General features: G+C 42.1%; 3 protein-coding genes across 7 annotated transcripts in view; 1 reads left to right on the top strand and 2 right to left on the bottom strand.

The window, feature by feature from the left end:
- ankrd6b (ankyrin repeat domain 6b) overlaps positions 1 to 5,161 on the top strand; it is a 114,396-nt gene extending 109,235 nt beyond the window's left edge. For 3 of the 5 annotated variants that reach the window (XM_030127804.1, XM_030127805.1, XM_030127802.1), the window contains 2 exons: positions 2,230 to 2,557; positions 3,675 to 5,161. In XM_030127804.1, coding sequence (XP_029983664.1) covers positions 2,230 to 2,557; positions 3,675 to 4,234 — 888 coding nt within the window. In that variant the 3' untranslated portion in view covers positions 4,235 to 5,161. The remainder of the gene's footprint in view (positions 1 to 2,229; positions 2,558 to 3,674) is intronic. The other 2 variants (XM_030127806.1, XM_030127803.1) reach the window with 1 other exon arrangement.
- Positions 5,162 to 6,864: 1,703 nt separating this feature from the next.
- Positions 6,865 to 9,532, bottom strand: lyrm2 (LYR motif containing 2). Its single transcript, XM_030127816.1, has 3 exons — positions 9,242 to 9,532; positions 7,343 to 7,483; positions 6,865 to 7,088 (listed from the first exon to the last, which is right to left on the bottom strand). Exons 1-3 carry the CDS (start codon positions 9,284 to 9,286, stop codon positions 7,008 to 7,010), a joined length of 267 nt encoding a protein of 88 aa, XP_029983676.1. The 5' UTR covers positions 9,287 to 9,532; the 3' UTR covers positions 6,865 to 7,007.
- Positions 9,533 to 10,639: 1,107 nt separating this feature from the next.
- The window catches only part of mdn1 (midasin AAA ATPase 1), a 103,928-nt gene continuing 98,658 nt past the window's right edge, over positions 10,640 to 15,909 (bottom strand). Inside the window, 12 exon segments of the mRNA XM_030127817.1 lie at positions 10,640 to 11,630; positions 11,632 to 11,760; positions 12,264 to 12,406; positions 12,827 to 12,893; positions 13,021 to 13,135; positions 13,215 to 13,288; positions 13,404 to 13,578; positions 13,673 to 13,788; positions 14,408 to 14,497; positions 14,730 to 14,896; positions 14,992 to 15,159; positions 15,243 to 15,441. Coding sequence (XP_029983677.1) covers positions 11,574 to 11,630; positions 11,632 to 11,760; positions 12,264 to 12,406; positions 12,827 to 12,893; positions 13,021 to 13,135; positions 13,215 to 13,288; positions 13,404 to 13,578; positions 13,673 to 13,788; positions 14,408 to 14,497; positions 14,730 to 14,896; positions 14,992 to 15,159; positions 15,243 to 15,441 — 1,500 coding nt within the window. The 3' untranslated portion in view covers positions 10,640 to 11,573.

The raw sequence follows: 15,909 nt of genomic DNA, 5'->3' as shown, positions 1-15,909 counted from the left end.
GAATTGTTCCAAAAGAACTGAGTGCTCCCATGTTATTCAATGGGAGAAACAGCAGTGAGCACGGTAAATCTCAAAATCAACCACACAGAACTATATTGTCACTACTGTATGTATTGTTGTGTGTGTTATTCTTTTAAGCAGTGGAGTTGACCACTGAAAGGAGTGCATTTATTACTTTTCAAACTTAAATTTTTTGGGGGAAAGGTTTGTGTTTGCTTGGATAGGCTACTTACATGAGAGGCGCAAACTTTACAACCTGATTCATTCTGCAATTGTACTGTACTCGTAAGGAGAGAGACAATTTACCATTTTTAACTTTTACTATTGTAGGACTGTGGTACGAGCAGAAAACAAGGGTTTGCTGTGTGAAAACTGTGTGCCTGCTAAGCTCTGCTCACCTGGTAAGACACACAATACGGCATTAACCAGCTGAGAGCATAGCAGCTAACTTAGCATATTAGCGTTAGCACGGACGCTAAACCCATTAAAAACTCAACATTAGCAAACTCAAAACTCAACAGAATTCATATAAGATGAGTCGGATCTTATGAACGCCAACTGACAGAAGTTTCGCTTCCTGTAACTCATGAGTAATAACTTCAGTGAACTCAGCTCAGTGAGTGAGCTCAGCTCTACCGCAGCTTTCCTCCTAATTAGCACATTACCTCAGCTGACAAACTTAACCAAACACCACCAGGTTCAGCAAAACAACTAAAATAAAACCCACTGATAACATTTGTACTAACGTTACCTTATCTTGAAAACTCCATAATTTGTGGTTATAGTGGTTAAATCTCAACAGCTGGAAAAGTCAAGCTAGCAAACTTTAGGGCTACAGCTGAAAATCCAACATAACATTTGTTTAAGATAGAAATTTATACAAACACTAGCACATACCAAAGATAACAGAATTTACAACATAAAAGTCCGCCAACACAGGAAATACACTCGATCATTTGAAAGATGACAATATTAACTTAGTGCTGGAATTGCTAGATCAGCTGCAATAGAAATGAATATGTTTCGACGGCGTTACACTCAGTGTAGGAACTGCCAGCCCCTCTAGAACCCGGAAGTAGGTCCATATTTTGTCCACCATTTTTTCAGCGGGAGTCTATGGAAGTGTCGCTACTCTGCTGTATATCAAAGACTGGTGCTGTGTGACTGGCAGGGCAAAACTGGTCCCTTAAGGTGCTGCAACCAGGTATGGTGATCTTGGTTGGGTGTGGGGACTTTCATGGCCTGGGTGTGGTCCTTCATCAACAGTGCCCGTGTTGTTGTTGTGCCATTCCACCAGATTTCAGACTGTGGGTTGTGTACAGTCCATACGTCTTACCACCTGTTGTAGGTCAAACCAGCTTGCACCATCCCCAAGGCCCTCAGTTGTTCTTCATATGACAAACGTGGCATTTTGACATGCACTGGAATAACACTGATAGCCTTTTTAGGCTGTTCCAAGCCACTCCTCAAATTGTACAGATTCATATTGTTTATTGATTATTAATGAAGCGTGACTTCGAGACAAGTCGTCAGTTTCTCAGTCACATACTAAGAGATCAAACAAAACAGATTGTATCAACCCATCCTCCCCACTTACCCAAATATACCAAATTTTGTACCTCAAGGTTTTAATGACTGTCCGTATATAACACAGATGAAGCATGAGTCTTCTACAGAGAAATCAGTGCACACTTTGAGATCGGCTATCACAGATGTAAAGTAAATTACAAATAAAATTATTATTATTATTATTATTATTATTATTATTATTATGCTGTTATGTATGCACATGTCAGCAACTGAGAGAGTCATTAGCTTAGTAATAGTCCGTTAACATCAACTAAAGACCACCTGCACAAAACAGACTCCAACACAAACATTGCACAAGCATCTTACATATTGAACCTGTAACTGTCTCAACACATATTTAGTTTGTGGTGTGAGAGTAATATAAAATGTAAAATGAAATGACTTTTCCAATACACCTTATTCAATTAATTTAATGTATCTGCATGTGTTTTTTGGCCCCTGCCCTTTGCTTATTTGCTTAATGCTTATTTTCAGATTAGATTGAACAACAAATGGTTTTGTTGGATGCTCCTCATAATCTGAGTCCATTCTCTGTGCAGATGGTTTAACGTAGAGTCCATATGCAGCTGAAGAAATGCTTTGAACCACACTTTGATTTTGACAGCCACTGCCTGCTGATGCCACTGTTGTGTCTTTAAGCAGGCGTCTCTGGTTACTGAGCTGAAGAGCTGGTGTTTGTCCAAGCTGCAGAACATTGAGGGTCGCTTCACAGGAGAATCCAGCAGAGAGTCAAAACTGCAGCGGTCTGGCTCTGTGGATGAGTCTCTCGATGAGACACCTGAGGCCAGGGGCGAGGCCGGGGCTGGGGGCGGGCTCACTGAGCTACCCTCTGCTCCGGAGGACCCCACCCAGGTCCTGGCGCTCCACAGCAGCCCTGTTGTCCTGGGGTCTGGTGGAGGGAGGCCCATTGTGGCAGAGGGGGGCTCTGCTAACCACTACTTTGTGGTCCATGTGGACCGATCTCCAGGTACATTACATCTACTTTGTCCATATCACATCAGTGAATTCCAGAGTCAGTTACAGAGTGGACAGTAAATTTGGCTTTGTTTTATTTTCTTGCACTGATGGAAACCTAACTCCTCCTTGGGGAGTTAGGTCCCCAAGGACAACCTTGTCCTGAGGTGAGGAAAACTGTTCCTGCAGTTGAGGTTAAGTGAAATTAGGACTGTAAGGACTGTTTTTTGGTCACTTGAAACATTTAAGAACAATTTTACAGTGATCAAAACTGATGGTCAGTTTCTTAGGGGTTGGTACAATCCATGAGAAATAAAGTCATAAACCAAGAGAAGCTACTTCATTTATCACTTCCATCGGTGTTTTACAGCAGTGTCGTATCAGAGTATGTATGTTTGATGTCACTGAACTCAGTCCCTGTTCTGTCATGTATCTCCAGACTCTCATCAGTTCTGATTCCATTTGCTATAATTCAGTTATGTTTTCATTTTCACAGCAACTAGCAAACATTTATTAACAATAGTTTATGTCCTGCTGTTGCCAGTTGCCATTTTCATTGAACTTGCACTTGTCCTGTCTAGTGCAGAGGGTCTACATCAGAGGTGTCCAATCCTGGTCCTTGAGAGCTACTATCTTGCATGTTTTAGATGTTTCCCTTTTCCAACACACCTGACAGTTATCAGGCTTCTGCAGAGCTTGATGATAGGCTTATTATTTGAATCAGGTGTTTTGGAAGAGGGATACATGTAAAAGATGCAGGATAGTAGCTCTCGAGGACCAGGATTGGACACTCCTGGTCTACATAGATGTGCTCTGATAATGCAGGACATTAAACATACGTTCTGCTGTAGTTATGTGTGTTAATGGAAGAAGCATTCACTAACTGTAAAATGACATTGATATTTTACATTAGTGCGTGAAACCAGTCCATAAAATAGTACTTTCTTTGTGTTAAATTTTTTGAAAGCTTGACTTAAGATGCTTAATCCTAGTTAGGTGTGAAAATGGCGTTGTAATAATAACATCAGGGACATGTGGACCCTGTTGGTTCTTTGGTTCCATCCCTCTGTGGGTGGATTTGACCTGATCACCATCACTTGGATCTCAGTACCGATGTTTGAACATTTCAGATGATGACCAGTGTCACCATGTAGATGGCGGTTCTTCTGTAACAGTGAAGAGTCCTGATCCCGCGGTCCGACCTAAGGAGCGCTTTGTGGTCTCTGCTGACCCCCAGAGGAAGAACCAGGAGCTGCAGGACGTGGACCAGATGGAGTCCAGGATCCACAGAGCCAGCAGTCTGTCTCCTGGAGCAGAGCATCGCATCAGGGAGCCAGTCCGAGGTAGAACCAAGAGCCACAAGAGGCACCCCCACTCCAGGACTAAGTCCAGAGGGGCCACTGGGGCCATGGGAGCTCTAGGGGTCCAAACTCTAGAGGTGTTTGGGGAGCAGCCAAGTGAGCCCTCATTCACTCAGGAGAGGGACAACATGCATGCTCTGGAGGTGACGCAGTATTTCTTTGAGGCTGTGTCGATGCAGATGGAGCGCTGGTATGAGCGGAAGGTCCAGGAGGCCCAGTGGCAGGCGGACCAGCGGGCCCAGGCTGACCGGGCTGCCCTCATCGACAGGATTACATACCTGGAAGAGGAACTGCGCATGCTCAGGACTAAGAGACACGATGACTGCTGACACAGCTAACCTGGACAAAGACTTAGAAATAGTCAACAGAAGATAGTAGTGTCCTTCTGCATAGTCCCATTGGCACTCACATGTCCAGCCCAGGTCCTTTGTACATTCTGTGTGTAAATAAAGCTGTAGATTTCAGACAGACGTCAGAACCAGAGAGAGGCACAAAGATGAAAACAGCAACTCCTCACTGTTGAGACACAACACTGGTTTGAGCCCTTCACATTCTTATTTGTCTGTCATCTTTCTGATCGGTTTGTTATTTGATGATGTAAAAATGAGCTGTTTTGGCTAATCACTGGTCAGCAAATGTCACATCTCCTCATCTCTACTTTTGTCAGAAAAAGCCTAACCATCAGCTTTATGGGTTGTAGTTACACGTTTGTCCATCAGGAAGAAGCTGTGCTGCTGTGCATCTTTCTGCTCAGTCTCTGGTCATAAATGTGTCCTGTTCATTTCTTGTAGAACAGATCCAGATAAACTGAAGTCTGTTTAATCATATCTGTTGTGTCCGGTAGATGTAGAATCCATAAGACGGGGGTGGATTGAGTGGAGGTTGTAACTGTAGGTAGAGGACAGCTTCAGTGCATGATAAGCTGAATGGACATCCAACAGAATCAGCTCTAGGACGTATTGGGATGAAACCTGCACATATTTATGACATGGCTGTCAGTCAGCAGACAGGACTTAAGTCTGTTTTCATCTCTGGAATCTGAAGTGTGCCGCTAGAATATTCACACTGGTTTTCACCATTCGATGAATTCTGAAGAATAAAGTGCAAAAATGTACTATCATTCTGACTTATGTTGTCTATTCCATTCAGTCATATTGGAAACAGAAATTTAAATGGAATTTATTTCAAATCAGAAATAATTTTGACTGGAAGATGAAGGAGTTAGTGGTTTTAAAGCTCTCAACACTGGTCTATGAGAAAAATTCTTCATGAATAAAACTAGTGAAACACTAAATTTTCATCACTGAGCCTGTTTACATGACCACAAAAATTCAATAACTAGGAGTAATCAGATAATTGTAATAATCAGATCTGATGCGTTTACATGCACTTAAGAAATGCGATAATTATCACATTTCTTTTGGAATACATTTGTACATAGTAATGGGTAGACTCAAACTTCCTGTTATTGTCTTCCGCTCATATTTGACTATGTAACTTCCATTTCTACAATTTTAATTGTTTTTACACGTGCAGATGTAAAAGAACAAAATAAATCAGATACAGGAAGACATCAGAGTTTTGAGGTGAAATCCAGTTGTAATTCGATTTCTCATAATGAGATTACTGCTGTTACATATCAATTTATGCTGATCACTTGAATAATCTGGTAACTCCAGAAATCAGATAATGATCAGAGCATTAGTATGAATATAAATGGGCTCACTGACAAAGACAAATAAAAATACAGTATTGTGTCAAAATGTGAAATGCTAGGAATTAATAAGTGAATTGGTTTTACTCAAAGTATTTTTTTTTTTGTAACCTCAAAACACCATCTGTGCAATATAAAACACTTTCAGACTCCTAGTTTAAGGTTTGTAACTATTACATAAATACACATATGCATGTAAGAATACTTCAGCATAATCAACATAATTCTGTCAATTTCCAGTTCTCTAGGTCTGTGTTTATACTATTTAGAAAGACACTAAATGGTCTGTAATTATTGGAAATGAGACAAAATCAAAGCACTCCTAAAACAGTTTGATGTGTAAATGCTGCTTCCTGTCACCAGTGTTTATATGTGACACTTACAGCATTTAGTAGGGTTTAAAGACGATGGATATAAATGTTACATTTCATAGTTTTAGTAGTTGTAAGATATGAATGTCACTCTTAAATATATATTATGTACTCGTCACGATAAAAAAAAAAAAATCAAAAATGTGAAAAATATCCATTGCTGGAATTTCAGTTTATTTAATTAGTAAAGAAAATGTAGTTTAAATTCAATTTTATTATTTGCCTTTCCAGTCCCTGCAGGGACATTCACTGGAGTATGAGAAACACAAGGAAAACATGGATTTATTGAACGAGACATCATTTAAACCTATTTAATCACTTGTAAATCCATCACAACAGCGTTGAGCATATTTTATACTAAATACTGGTAAGAGGATGTAGTATTTGCACATAAGCATTAAAACGTACTGGGTTTCTGGTGTGGCTCAAGTGGTCGTGTCCAAGGTGGTCCACGTGTAGTTCTTTGTTTCTCCATGCTGACCTCTATCTACTTGTACACAGACTGACTTTTAATACCCACAGTGTAAAAAATACAGATGACCCCACAGACCAATGGCACCCTGCAGACTCCACTCTGGACCTGGGCCGATCTACGTCAGCCCACGTCACTGCCTCAGAACAGGACCAGACATTAGATGTGATAATGTCGACAGTCAGAGGAGGCTCTTCTGTGCTCTCATTCCACTGGTAATATCTCTGCAGCTTTGATCACCTCAAACCATGACAAGGGACACTGGTACCTCAATCCACAGGCCATGTCTGGAACCGGAACTCTGAATACCACATGTACATGTGAGCATGATGAATGCCCACAGTCCTGTGTAGTTTAACATCCAACAGAACATATTTTCTATTAAAAAACATAAAAGCATCATTCAGACAGTGTGTGGGTTCTTTAATACATTATATCAAAAAAAAAAACCCAAAGCAGCTGGTTATTTAGTCTGTTACAGAGGTGACGGAGCACATACAATGGACCACATTGTGGTCTCCATGTAGAACCAGTCCACATTAGCTTCAACTTCTGGCCAGTGCTAATGTCTTCTGAAGTGTCTCCAGGTGATTGTTGGCCTGTGTGATCATCATACGGACAGCATCCTGGAGAACAAAGAACACGCAAACACTAAGACAACCTACAGCTTGTTAATGTTCACCTTCTAAACCTACAGCCTGTTCATGTTCACCTTCTAAACCTGCAACCTGTTCATGGGCCTTGAAATAATGTGATGCGTGTCCAGATGGACGGGGGATTAGAAGGACCATCACAGAATTGTGCTCACTGTGGTGTTCCATAGTCTGAGTGAAAACTATAGCTTTAACAGGGTGGAAATGTACCAACACGACAAACACACCTGGTTTGTGGCATTCTTATTCCTCTTGAACTCATCTCTGGCCCAGTCTCTCAGGTACTTCCTGTCCGCCTCATCTGGTACCTGCCGTATCGTCCTCAACATGTTTCTGTAAATTCCCAGAACCTTCTGTCTCTGCAAGAACTAGAACAAACCAAAGAAATTCACAATGCATTCACCAAGCCCCAAAATAATACTTCCAAGAAAGTACAATGACATTTTTTCACAGTACTAAAAGCCCATTTATATGCTGTCAGTTGTCTGCGATCATTACGCCAATACTTCTGACCAATCTCAAATTATTCCCTTTTTTTGCCTACAAAACATTATTTCATTTCCTAATGTTGATGAAACATGCAGACGGTTGGTCTGGGCACAACAAATATCAACTGAAGGGAGTCCTGCTGTTTTTATCCACTTTTATCCACGTAAAGACCTAAACAGTCACTAAAGGCATGGTCTGTGGAGGGTTTTCCTTGCCACTGTCACCAAGTGTTTGCTCCTCCTGGTGACTGGTGGTGCTGTTCAGTCATAAACTTCATTACTTCAGCCAGTCTTTTTAACTTTCTGCATCTGTTTAGTTGAGAAGTTCGCCATTGTCTTCTAATGTTTCTTTTCTCTCTGTGTCAATTCTGTCAGATCTGACATTACCTCGTTCTTTTTTTCAGGTATCTTTCTGTCTTTTCAGAGAAAGTCTTAGTATTTAAGTAGATGTGATTTAATCCTTTCTCTGTATGGGTTTGATCTCTCTGCTGTGATCTTGTGTGCCATCTAAAGAACAGACAGTGTCACATTTACATATCAATTTTATTCTTGTAGTTTCACTTACAATATGAATTATTTGATGAAGTGTTTTGTAAAACAATTTAACACAGAATTTTAAGTGACATGAGCCAAATAAGTGCATTCATGACACTGGCATTATCATTTCCATCACAGCGTGTCTTTTCCATCACAATAAACAAAGATTGTGGAATAGAAATGACTGTTTCGGAATTCAGCCTTCTAATCCCTGTTTTAGAGATTGCACCTAATATACTCAAAATACACAAAATAAAATGTTATTTTTCTCATTATTTGTACATTCAAAGGAAATATGAGCTGTTTGGAAATCACAACCAATAAACAGACTTTTGGTTTCACATGGATTTAGTAGTATACAAATGTTTTTGTTTTTTTTTTAATCTATTAAATAACATTTTGAAGTGTGTTGTGGAAATGACAGTGACCCCTAGGGACAGGTATTTTTTTTAAAAAAAAAAATGAAAAGCACGTTACAAGCACACGCTATATTTCATTAAAATAAGAAATGTATGTATCATTTGTCCATAAACTTACTATTAGATCAAAACTGAACCAATATTATGAGATTATGTAATAGCTAAAAATAATAATTGATCGATCTTTTCATTTTTTGTGTGTTCATCTTGCTTTCAAGTAAATATGGCACACACAAAAAAACAAACAAACAAACAAACAAACAAACAAAAAACCCACAAATGTGTCATTGTTTTGGTTATTTCTGCCTGGAACACAAATTCCTCGAGAGCTGGAGAATCACCCTTACATAATAAAATACCAGGCTCTCTAGCTGTGTTCTGTCTGTGTCAGCGGCAGGTGATGGATCATAAATATAACACATGAAACTGATTTACCCGAAGATCAAAGATAGCGCAAGAATAGAAAACAGTGAATGACTAGAGTCTTCATATATTTCAAACGGTCGCTTCTGTGAAACCTTTCCGACGGGTACTAAACGGAGGTTCCAATGTAAGACCGAACCGGGCCTGTCATGAACCCAGACCGGAACAAACATGGACTCATAGGCACGTGCCCTCTATTACTTAAGTTCATGTCGTGTTCAATGTTCCTCTATTTTAATGAACAAAGCCACAGGTGTACCTGTCTGAGTGACAGCGCCGCCGGTGGAAGCCTCGACACCGTCATATTTGTCGGTCAGTCACCGTCCGGCACCGGCACCGTGAGGCTCCGGCCGGATGTTGTCATGTTGATGATACCGGCTGCTCTAGTCCCGGATTGTCACAGCGCCTCCTCGTAAAGAGGAGGACAACAGCATGTGGCAACGACAGCTAAAAGACCCAATACCTTGTGGCCAGTGAGACCCAGGGTAAAAACGGCTTTAAAGGTGGGGTCTGAGATCTTAGAAAAATGGTTCGAGCTCGCTACATTTTGAAAATACTCGGTTCAAAAGTCCAAACCCCTTTCTTCAGACGTCCCTCCGAAGCCACGCCTCCAGAGTAATGGCACGCGCAATGCTTGTTGCTGAGGGTTCACGAGCGCTGCATAGCAACAATTTGCCGGCGGCTGCTCCGGACCCGGGTTGGGCTCCGACGCCGTCTACGGTCCGGTCCGGCCAAACCGTCTCCGACACCGGCTGAGGCTCCGTCCCCTGCTTCGCTCCCGTACGCCTCGGGCTCCTACCCCGACTATAGCACCGGCTGAGGCTCCGGCTCACGTATCCATGCATAGCTCATTCAGTTTCCTCTAACACCTCTGCTCTTCCAGAACAGCCCCAGTTCAGACCTATGTGACTAATGTTACATTTCCTAGTAGTGTATGTTAGTGACAAAACAGTTTGCCCGTGAACTTTCCATCTTAATATAACTAATCTAGCCAGGTTCTGGCTACGCTTCCTGTAAAAGCGCTCCAGCCTCTAGGAAGGCAAAGAGGGGTACGGGCAGAGGTGGGAAGGGGGGAGGGGTTGAGTTTGATAGACGTATCACCGTTCAATCATTTCGAGCGGGCGCTCAAAATGATTGGATGGTGTTTTTTCAGTTCTGCCCGTTCCACAGGTGACTGATTTTTTTATTTTTACCTCCGCCAAGGAGGTTATGTTTTTGCCAGGGTTTGTTTGTTTGTTTGTTTGTCTGTCCGTTAGTGTGCAACATAACTCAAAACGTTATGGACAGATTTGGATGAAATTTTCAGGGTTTGTTGGAAATGGGATAAGGAAGAAATGATTAAATTTTGGTGGTGATCGGGGGTGGGGTGGGGTGGGGCCCACGGGGGGCGCCACTGATCAGCCTTGGCGGAGGTCTGCGCTCTCCAAGTGCTTCTAGTTTTTTTTTTAATTTTTGTGTTAGAGCATTTAATTAATTAGTTGTAATCGGGGTGTGAAGGGGATTTTAAGGAATATAATAAAAATGCTCCAGAAAAACATTTCAGACCCCACCTTTAATTTACAGCAATGCCTCATATTCTATAAGATCACTAATCTCTAAAAAATTCAGTGTTTCATGAGCTCAGAACAGCAGGCGTGTTTTCAGCTGTGACACAATACATTTTCCACAAAATTGTTTTATTTCACATGAAGAAACATGATTCAAAAGGAACATTTCACCCTTCATTTAGAGATGCATGCTTTTCACTTGTCAGACTGGATGAAAAACTCAGCTGAATATGACATCAGATTCTTATACAAATATAGTGGAGTGCATGTAGTTGTTCCTCATTTTCTTTTCCATAACGGACATTAGAAGGGTGTGTTAAAGGACTGTTGTGTATTATGTATAAAAGTCAAAGCCAGAAGCCTTGTAAACAGTTTATTGTCAGGCTCATCAGTGACATGGTTTAACTGATAGATGTGGTTCTTTTCAATCTGACATTGACTTGTATGAATGTCCTCATTACAGAACACTGAGGTGAGAAAACGTCAGCTTAACTCTTATTGAAGGTGGTGAGGATGTGTGTCACTAAAATAGCTCTCAGTGTCCAAGGGTGAACCAGTTGGTCCTGTGCTTCTCATTCATTTCAGATCCTGAGAGCTGGGACACGCTCCCACTATGCTTCACTGAAGAGCAGATATGGTGTAAATGTGAGATGCAGTACTATTTTATTTTCCTCCTTTCCAAGGCACATTATGAGTCCTGTGACGGCCATACAGCTGTCAGCTCCGTGTTCTCACTGCACATGAATGACTAAAACATCCACAGACATGATGGGGGGGAGGGGGTATAGTACAGGGACAGAGGTATTTACTGACTTCATTGAGTCCATTCACAACAAAGAGAATCACATTTTGTTTCTACCGCTTTCTCGGACGTGCAAGTGAAAGCAATCCTCATGACAACACAAAAAGAAAGAGGGTTCCCCTGATTACAAAGACAGACAGCAAAGACTGCTATCAAACTCTACAGTCTACTCCAAAGGACAAGAGGGACCAGAAAGAAAGGCACATGTACAGCTGCACATCATCTGTTCAGTCCTCGGATAGTCACTGGTCGGATGCTGTGACCAGTTCGAACCACTGTCGGAGAGCATCACTCAGTGTTCTCCGGCAATGCGTTGACATCTCGCAGTATGACGTAGAAGGGAAATGGGAACTCTTCCATGTACGAGTGGATCTCCGGCAGCTCTCCTGGACCTTTGAATATGGGCACCTTGATGTCCAGGATGGAGTCCTGTAGAGCAGAGGAGGAATTTAGTCCAGTAGAAGAACAAACACATGTAAAAACAGACAGTAGGAAAAGTGAGACACAAACTGTGGATAAAGTACAATTCAAAAGTTAGCAGGACCTCATGCCATGTTGTTAAAATGGAAGACAAACTTCGTATATGTAATTAATGAATCCGTCTCCTGTGTCAATAACAGAAGATGACAGTATAGTAAGTGTAACAAGGCCAGACAGTGAATAAAGACTGGTTTGAAACAGAAAAAGGGTAAAAAAAATTTGTGTTCTGTCCTGCATAATTTTTATCTGTTAATAAGGTTTTCATATTACAACATGTTACATCTTTTACATCATTTTCATCTTGTTTAGTCATTTACACTATTCATCTGTTTTTGTCTTGATACTGTTTTTCTAGATTTTTGTCTTGTTCCATCTTTGGGATCTGCTTCATGTTCATCTAAGGTGAATATTTTCCATTTGTCCAGTCTGACTGGGTCCTTTTTGTCTCTTACTCTGGAGTTAGGGTTGTCGAGCACCACGAAGATGATGAACACATTTGCATTGCGTGCTGCTCGTACAGCGGCCATCACTCGCTCCTTCCCCTCCAGGAAAAGACCCCTGCCGTCTGACATGATGAGTAGCAGCTGGGCTGTTTCTGTGGAGATGGGATCAAAGGTCACACTGTCAGTCTTACCATGAGCCCTATAGTAGCTGTGCATGCTGGCCCAACAGTCACCATGCTTTTAGCTGTGTTAGCTCACCACAACCTAACATTTCATGTCCTGGATGTTGTGGGAAAGATTTACATAAAAACAACAATTACATAAGTGAAAATAAGTGTGTCAAATTAGAAAAGAGTCAGGTGAATAGTCTTCAAAAAATCAGTTGCACAACAATCTCGGACAGATGGTATAACTATGTACCCTGTGTCATGGGAATATATAGTTATATATCGGGTTTATGGTATAACAATCAATGATGACACTGAATGCCACATACAGTTCATACTTCAAAGTATAATCATTTGATGATGGCAGAAGGTTTTCTCTATACACCCAGTGATCACATTCTTTACCTGAGGCTGTGGATCCTGGAATCTGCTGTCGAGCTGCTAGAAGCATTTTGGTTGAAGTCTCCAAAAACTTCAGAAACAACACATAGAGAATATTCAGTCACATCAAAGCATAAGAGGGAGATAATGTAATAAAAAGAGAAGTAAAGCTAAAATCAGTGTCCTGTCTGTGCAGATCAGAATAAATGAGTGTGGACCTGTCCAATCCTGGTCTTCCTCTGCTGGAACTGGCAGAGTCTGAGGATCCGAGCTCCACACTCGTCATTAAACTGCTGTTGGAACGGATGGAGCAGCTGCACCTGTTCACCAAAACTACAGACCAGGTGTAGATGTGAAGCAGACCAGTCACCCACCATCACAAACCAAAGTCAGAGCAGTAAAGGCCTGTTACCTGTACACAGACACCTGTCCCACCTCCAGCAGAGTCAGAGCGTTGATGATCACTGACACAGACTCAAACGCCAGCTAACACACACAAAAACACACTGTTATGTTGGCTTCTGTTCACATGGGTTAGGGTTACAGTACCTGTGCACATGGATTAAACCATAGCAGAAACTGGAGCTGCTCCTGGCCTCACCTGTTTGGAGTGATTGTCCACCATACTGGATGAGTCATCCACAGCCAGACAGATCTGGTACTCTCTCTTACTGGGCTTGGTCCTCCTCAGCCAGATCTTGTCTTTGCGGAACTGGCTAGCGATGTATGGGATCACCTTCCTCATGTTGAGGCGTTTCCCTGTGCGGTAGTCTCCTCTGTGAAGGCCAACATAAACTCAGTGAGTGTGGAAGCTCTGAACATCCATCAGGATAGTAGGGTGTGTGGTGTGGGTACTGAAGCGGTGCTGACCTGAGTTTGGCAGCCTGCGTGGGCTCCAGGATGAGACGGAGCTGCTCACACAGCTGCTGTGACAGTGCTGAGGTCAGGGCTTGGTACTGGTGCCACATGGAGGCTGCTGCCCCCTCCTGCGCAACACACAGTAATACATGAACAAACTTCACCATGAAGTTGTGCAACATCTAGTTTCTACTCACATCAAATTAACTACAATATGCTGAAAGGGTATTATGGGAATTATCACCAGTGATGTCAAATAAATATACACCTCCTGAAAGACTAGGATAATTGATTGATTGATATATTTGGCATTAAAACAATATTGTTGAAAACTGTTCAAAAACACCTTTGATTTAAATTGTGGCTCCTGATCATCCTCCAGCCCTGACAGTTTCCCATCAGTTAAATGGATCTCTCCATCACTGTGGTTCTCCCCGAGGTTTCTCCCTTTTCCCACTGGGTTTGAGTTTTTCCTTGCCGAGAAGGAGGGTTTAAGGACGGGGGATGCCCTGGACATTACTCATTCTCTTGCTGTTTATTTGACTGTTGTTGTTTACATCCAACTGACTCTGTAAAGCCCTTTGAGATAACCTTGTTATGATATTGGGCTATACAAATAAAACTGAATTGAATTGAAATAGTGGTTGATGTTCAACAGTGTTGATAAAGCATCTACATTAGTGTTCTTATATGTCCTTATACACCGTACAGTCACTGTGGTCTGTCTACATTGAAACCAGCCCTGACCTCTTCCTGAGTTCCTGGAGGCAGTTTATGCCAGGCCTCCAGCTGCAGCTCCATTTCCCTCCGGATCTCGTCTGGATCTTGCGCTGCTCTCTGCAAAGATATAACACAAGTAATGGACCCTTCAGCAATGTTTATCTCATCAGTGTAACTCAGAGCCTCAGAACAGTGAGTCTGTTAAATACAGATGTAAAAATACCACATTGCAGATGTTTAGCTGATAGTTTAAAGGGCTACTCTAGATCCAAATCACAAAAACAGTAAACAGTCAAATCTGTAGATTTTTATGTCATATAAATATGAGAATAGTGTGAAGTGTTTTTGCCTGGGTCAGTGAGGTGTCCAACAGCAGCTCAGGTACAGTGTGAATGGTTGACTCTGTGCTTCTGTCTGCACACTCTTCATATTTGTCATGTTGTCTGTCCTTCCATTTGTCCTCCTTGTCCTCAGCCTCTCCTTGCATCTGGACTTCTGTTTCTCCACTGTCCACACCTGGATGAAGCAGGACAAACAGAGGACAGGGGAGTTAACAGTCTGTTTGGATAGCACTGTAAACACACAAATCCACCAGGCTGTGTTTGTGACACCTTTCTCAGAGGCCTTTGTGGAGTCCAGATGGTCAGGCTTCAGCTCCTGCACCTCAGACACCTCAACTTCCTCTTGGTCCTCTGTTTCCATGGTAACATCCTCATGGTCCTCACTGTCCTGGCTCTGCTGAGGTCCTGCTGCTTTCTGCTGGTCTGCACTGGCCACATCTAAAAAGCAGCCGACATGACATCCACTTATTTGATGTAGACCTGACGTAAGAGCTGAATGTGTGGATGAGGTGTTCACTGACCGTACGTCTGGGCATCATAAGTGCTCTCTCCCTGCTCTATGTGCTCATACAAGTCTGACTCCTGCTGGCCATCGCTCGGCCTGCTGTCCTCTGCCTGGTCTCTGGAGTTTTCCACAGTCCTCAGACGCTTGTTGATGTGTTGGTTGTTATCACCCATGGAGCGGTTGTCGTCTGCCTGACCAGGCTTTCTCTTATAGCTCTGCAGAACAAAATCAAAACTTTACAGCATTTCTCAGAATCTAAGTGACACAGCACTTTAGAAAACAAAACACAAACTGCACAAATGGGAGACAGGCAGATGGCGTTATCTGAATCCTGAAATCTTCAAATCTGTTCAATTCAACATACCAGGAACTAGAGTACACATGTGATATGATAGTGTCTCGTCATTCTAATTATAAGCCTGGCAGCTTATTCTTCACTTAGGCTAGGGTTTCTCATCGGTGGGGTACCACCCTCCAAGGGGACATTTGGACTATATCATGGGGCGTTTTGAGCAAGAAAGCTGAGAGGGGGAACTCAAGCACAAATGGGGGGCCTTAGTCACTCTTATTCATCACAAAGTTTAAGTATCTATATCAGAACAAACTTTGCTCATTTGAACATGAAATAAGATAAAACTATGTATTATGGGTGTGAATAGAAATACCAGTGCTGCTATTGCTCT

This window comes from Sphaeramia orbicularis, chromosome 24, assembly GCF_902148855.1.
Source record: "Sphaeramia orbicularis chromosome 24, fSphaOr1.1, whole genome shotgun sequence".
NCBI classification, from domain to species: Eukaryota; Metazoa; Chordata; class Actinopteri; order Kurtiformes; family Apogonidae; genus Sphaeramia; species Sphaeramia orbicularis.
The sequence above is the reverse complement of the archived record's forward strand: the minus strand, read 5'-3'. Positions and strand labels throughout refer to the sequence as shown.

Coding starts and splice junctions, on each gene's coding strand:
- lyrm2 (XM_030127816.1), bottom strand. CDS start 9,286: ATGACGGTGTCGAGGCTTCCACCGGCGGCGCTGTCACTCAGACAG. Junction 7,484..9,241: donor CGGCGCTGTCACTCAGACAG/GTACACCTGTGG, acceptor GGTTTGTTCTAG/TTCTTGCAGAGACAGAAGGT. Junction 7,089..7,342: donor ATAAGAATGCCACAAACCAG/GTGTGTTTGTCG, acceptor TTTGTTCTCCAG/GATGCTGTCCGTATGATGAT.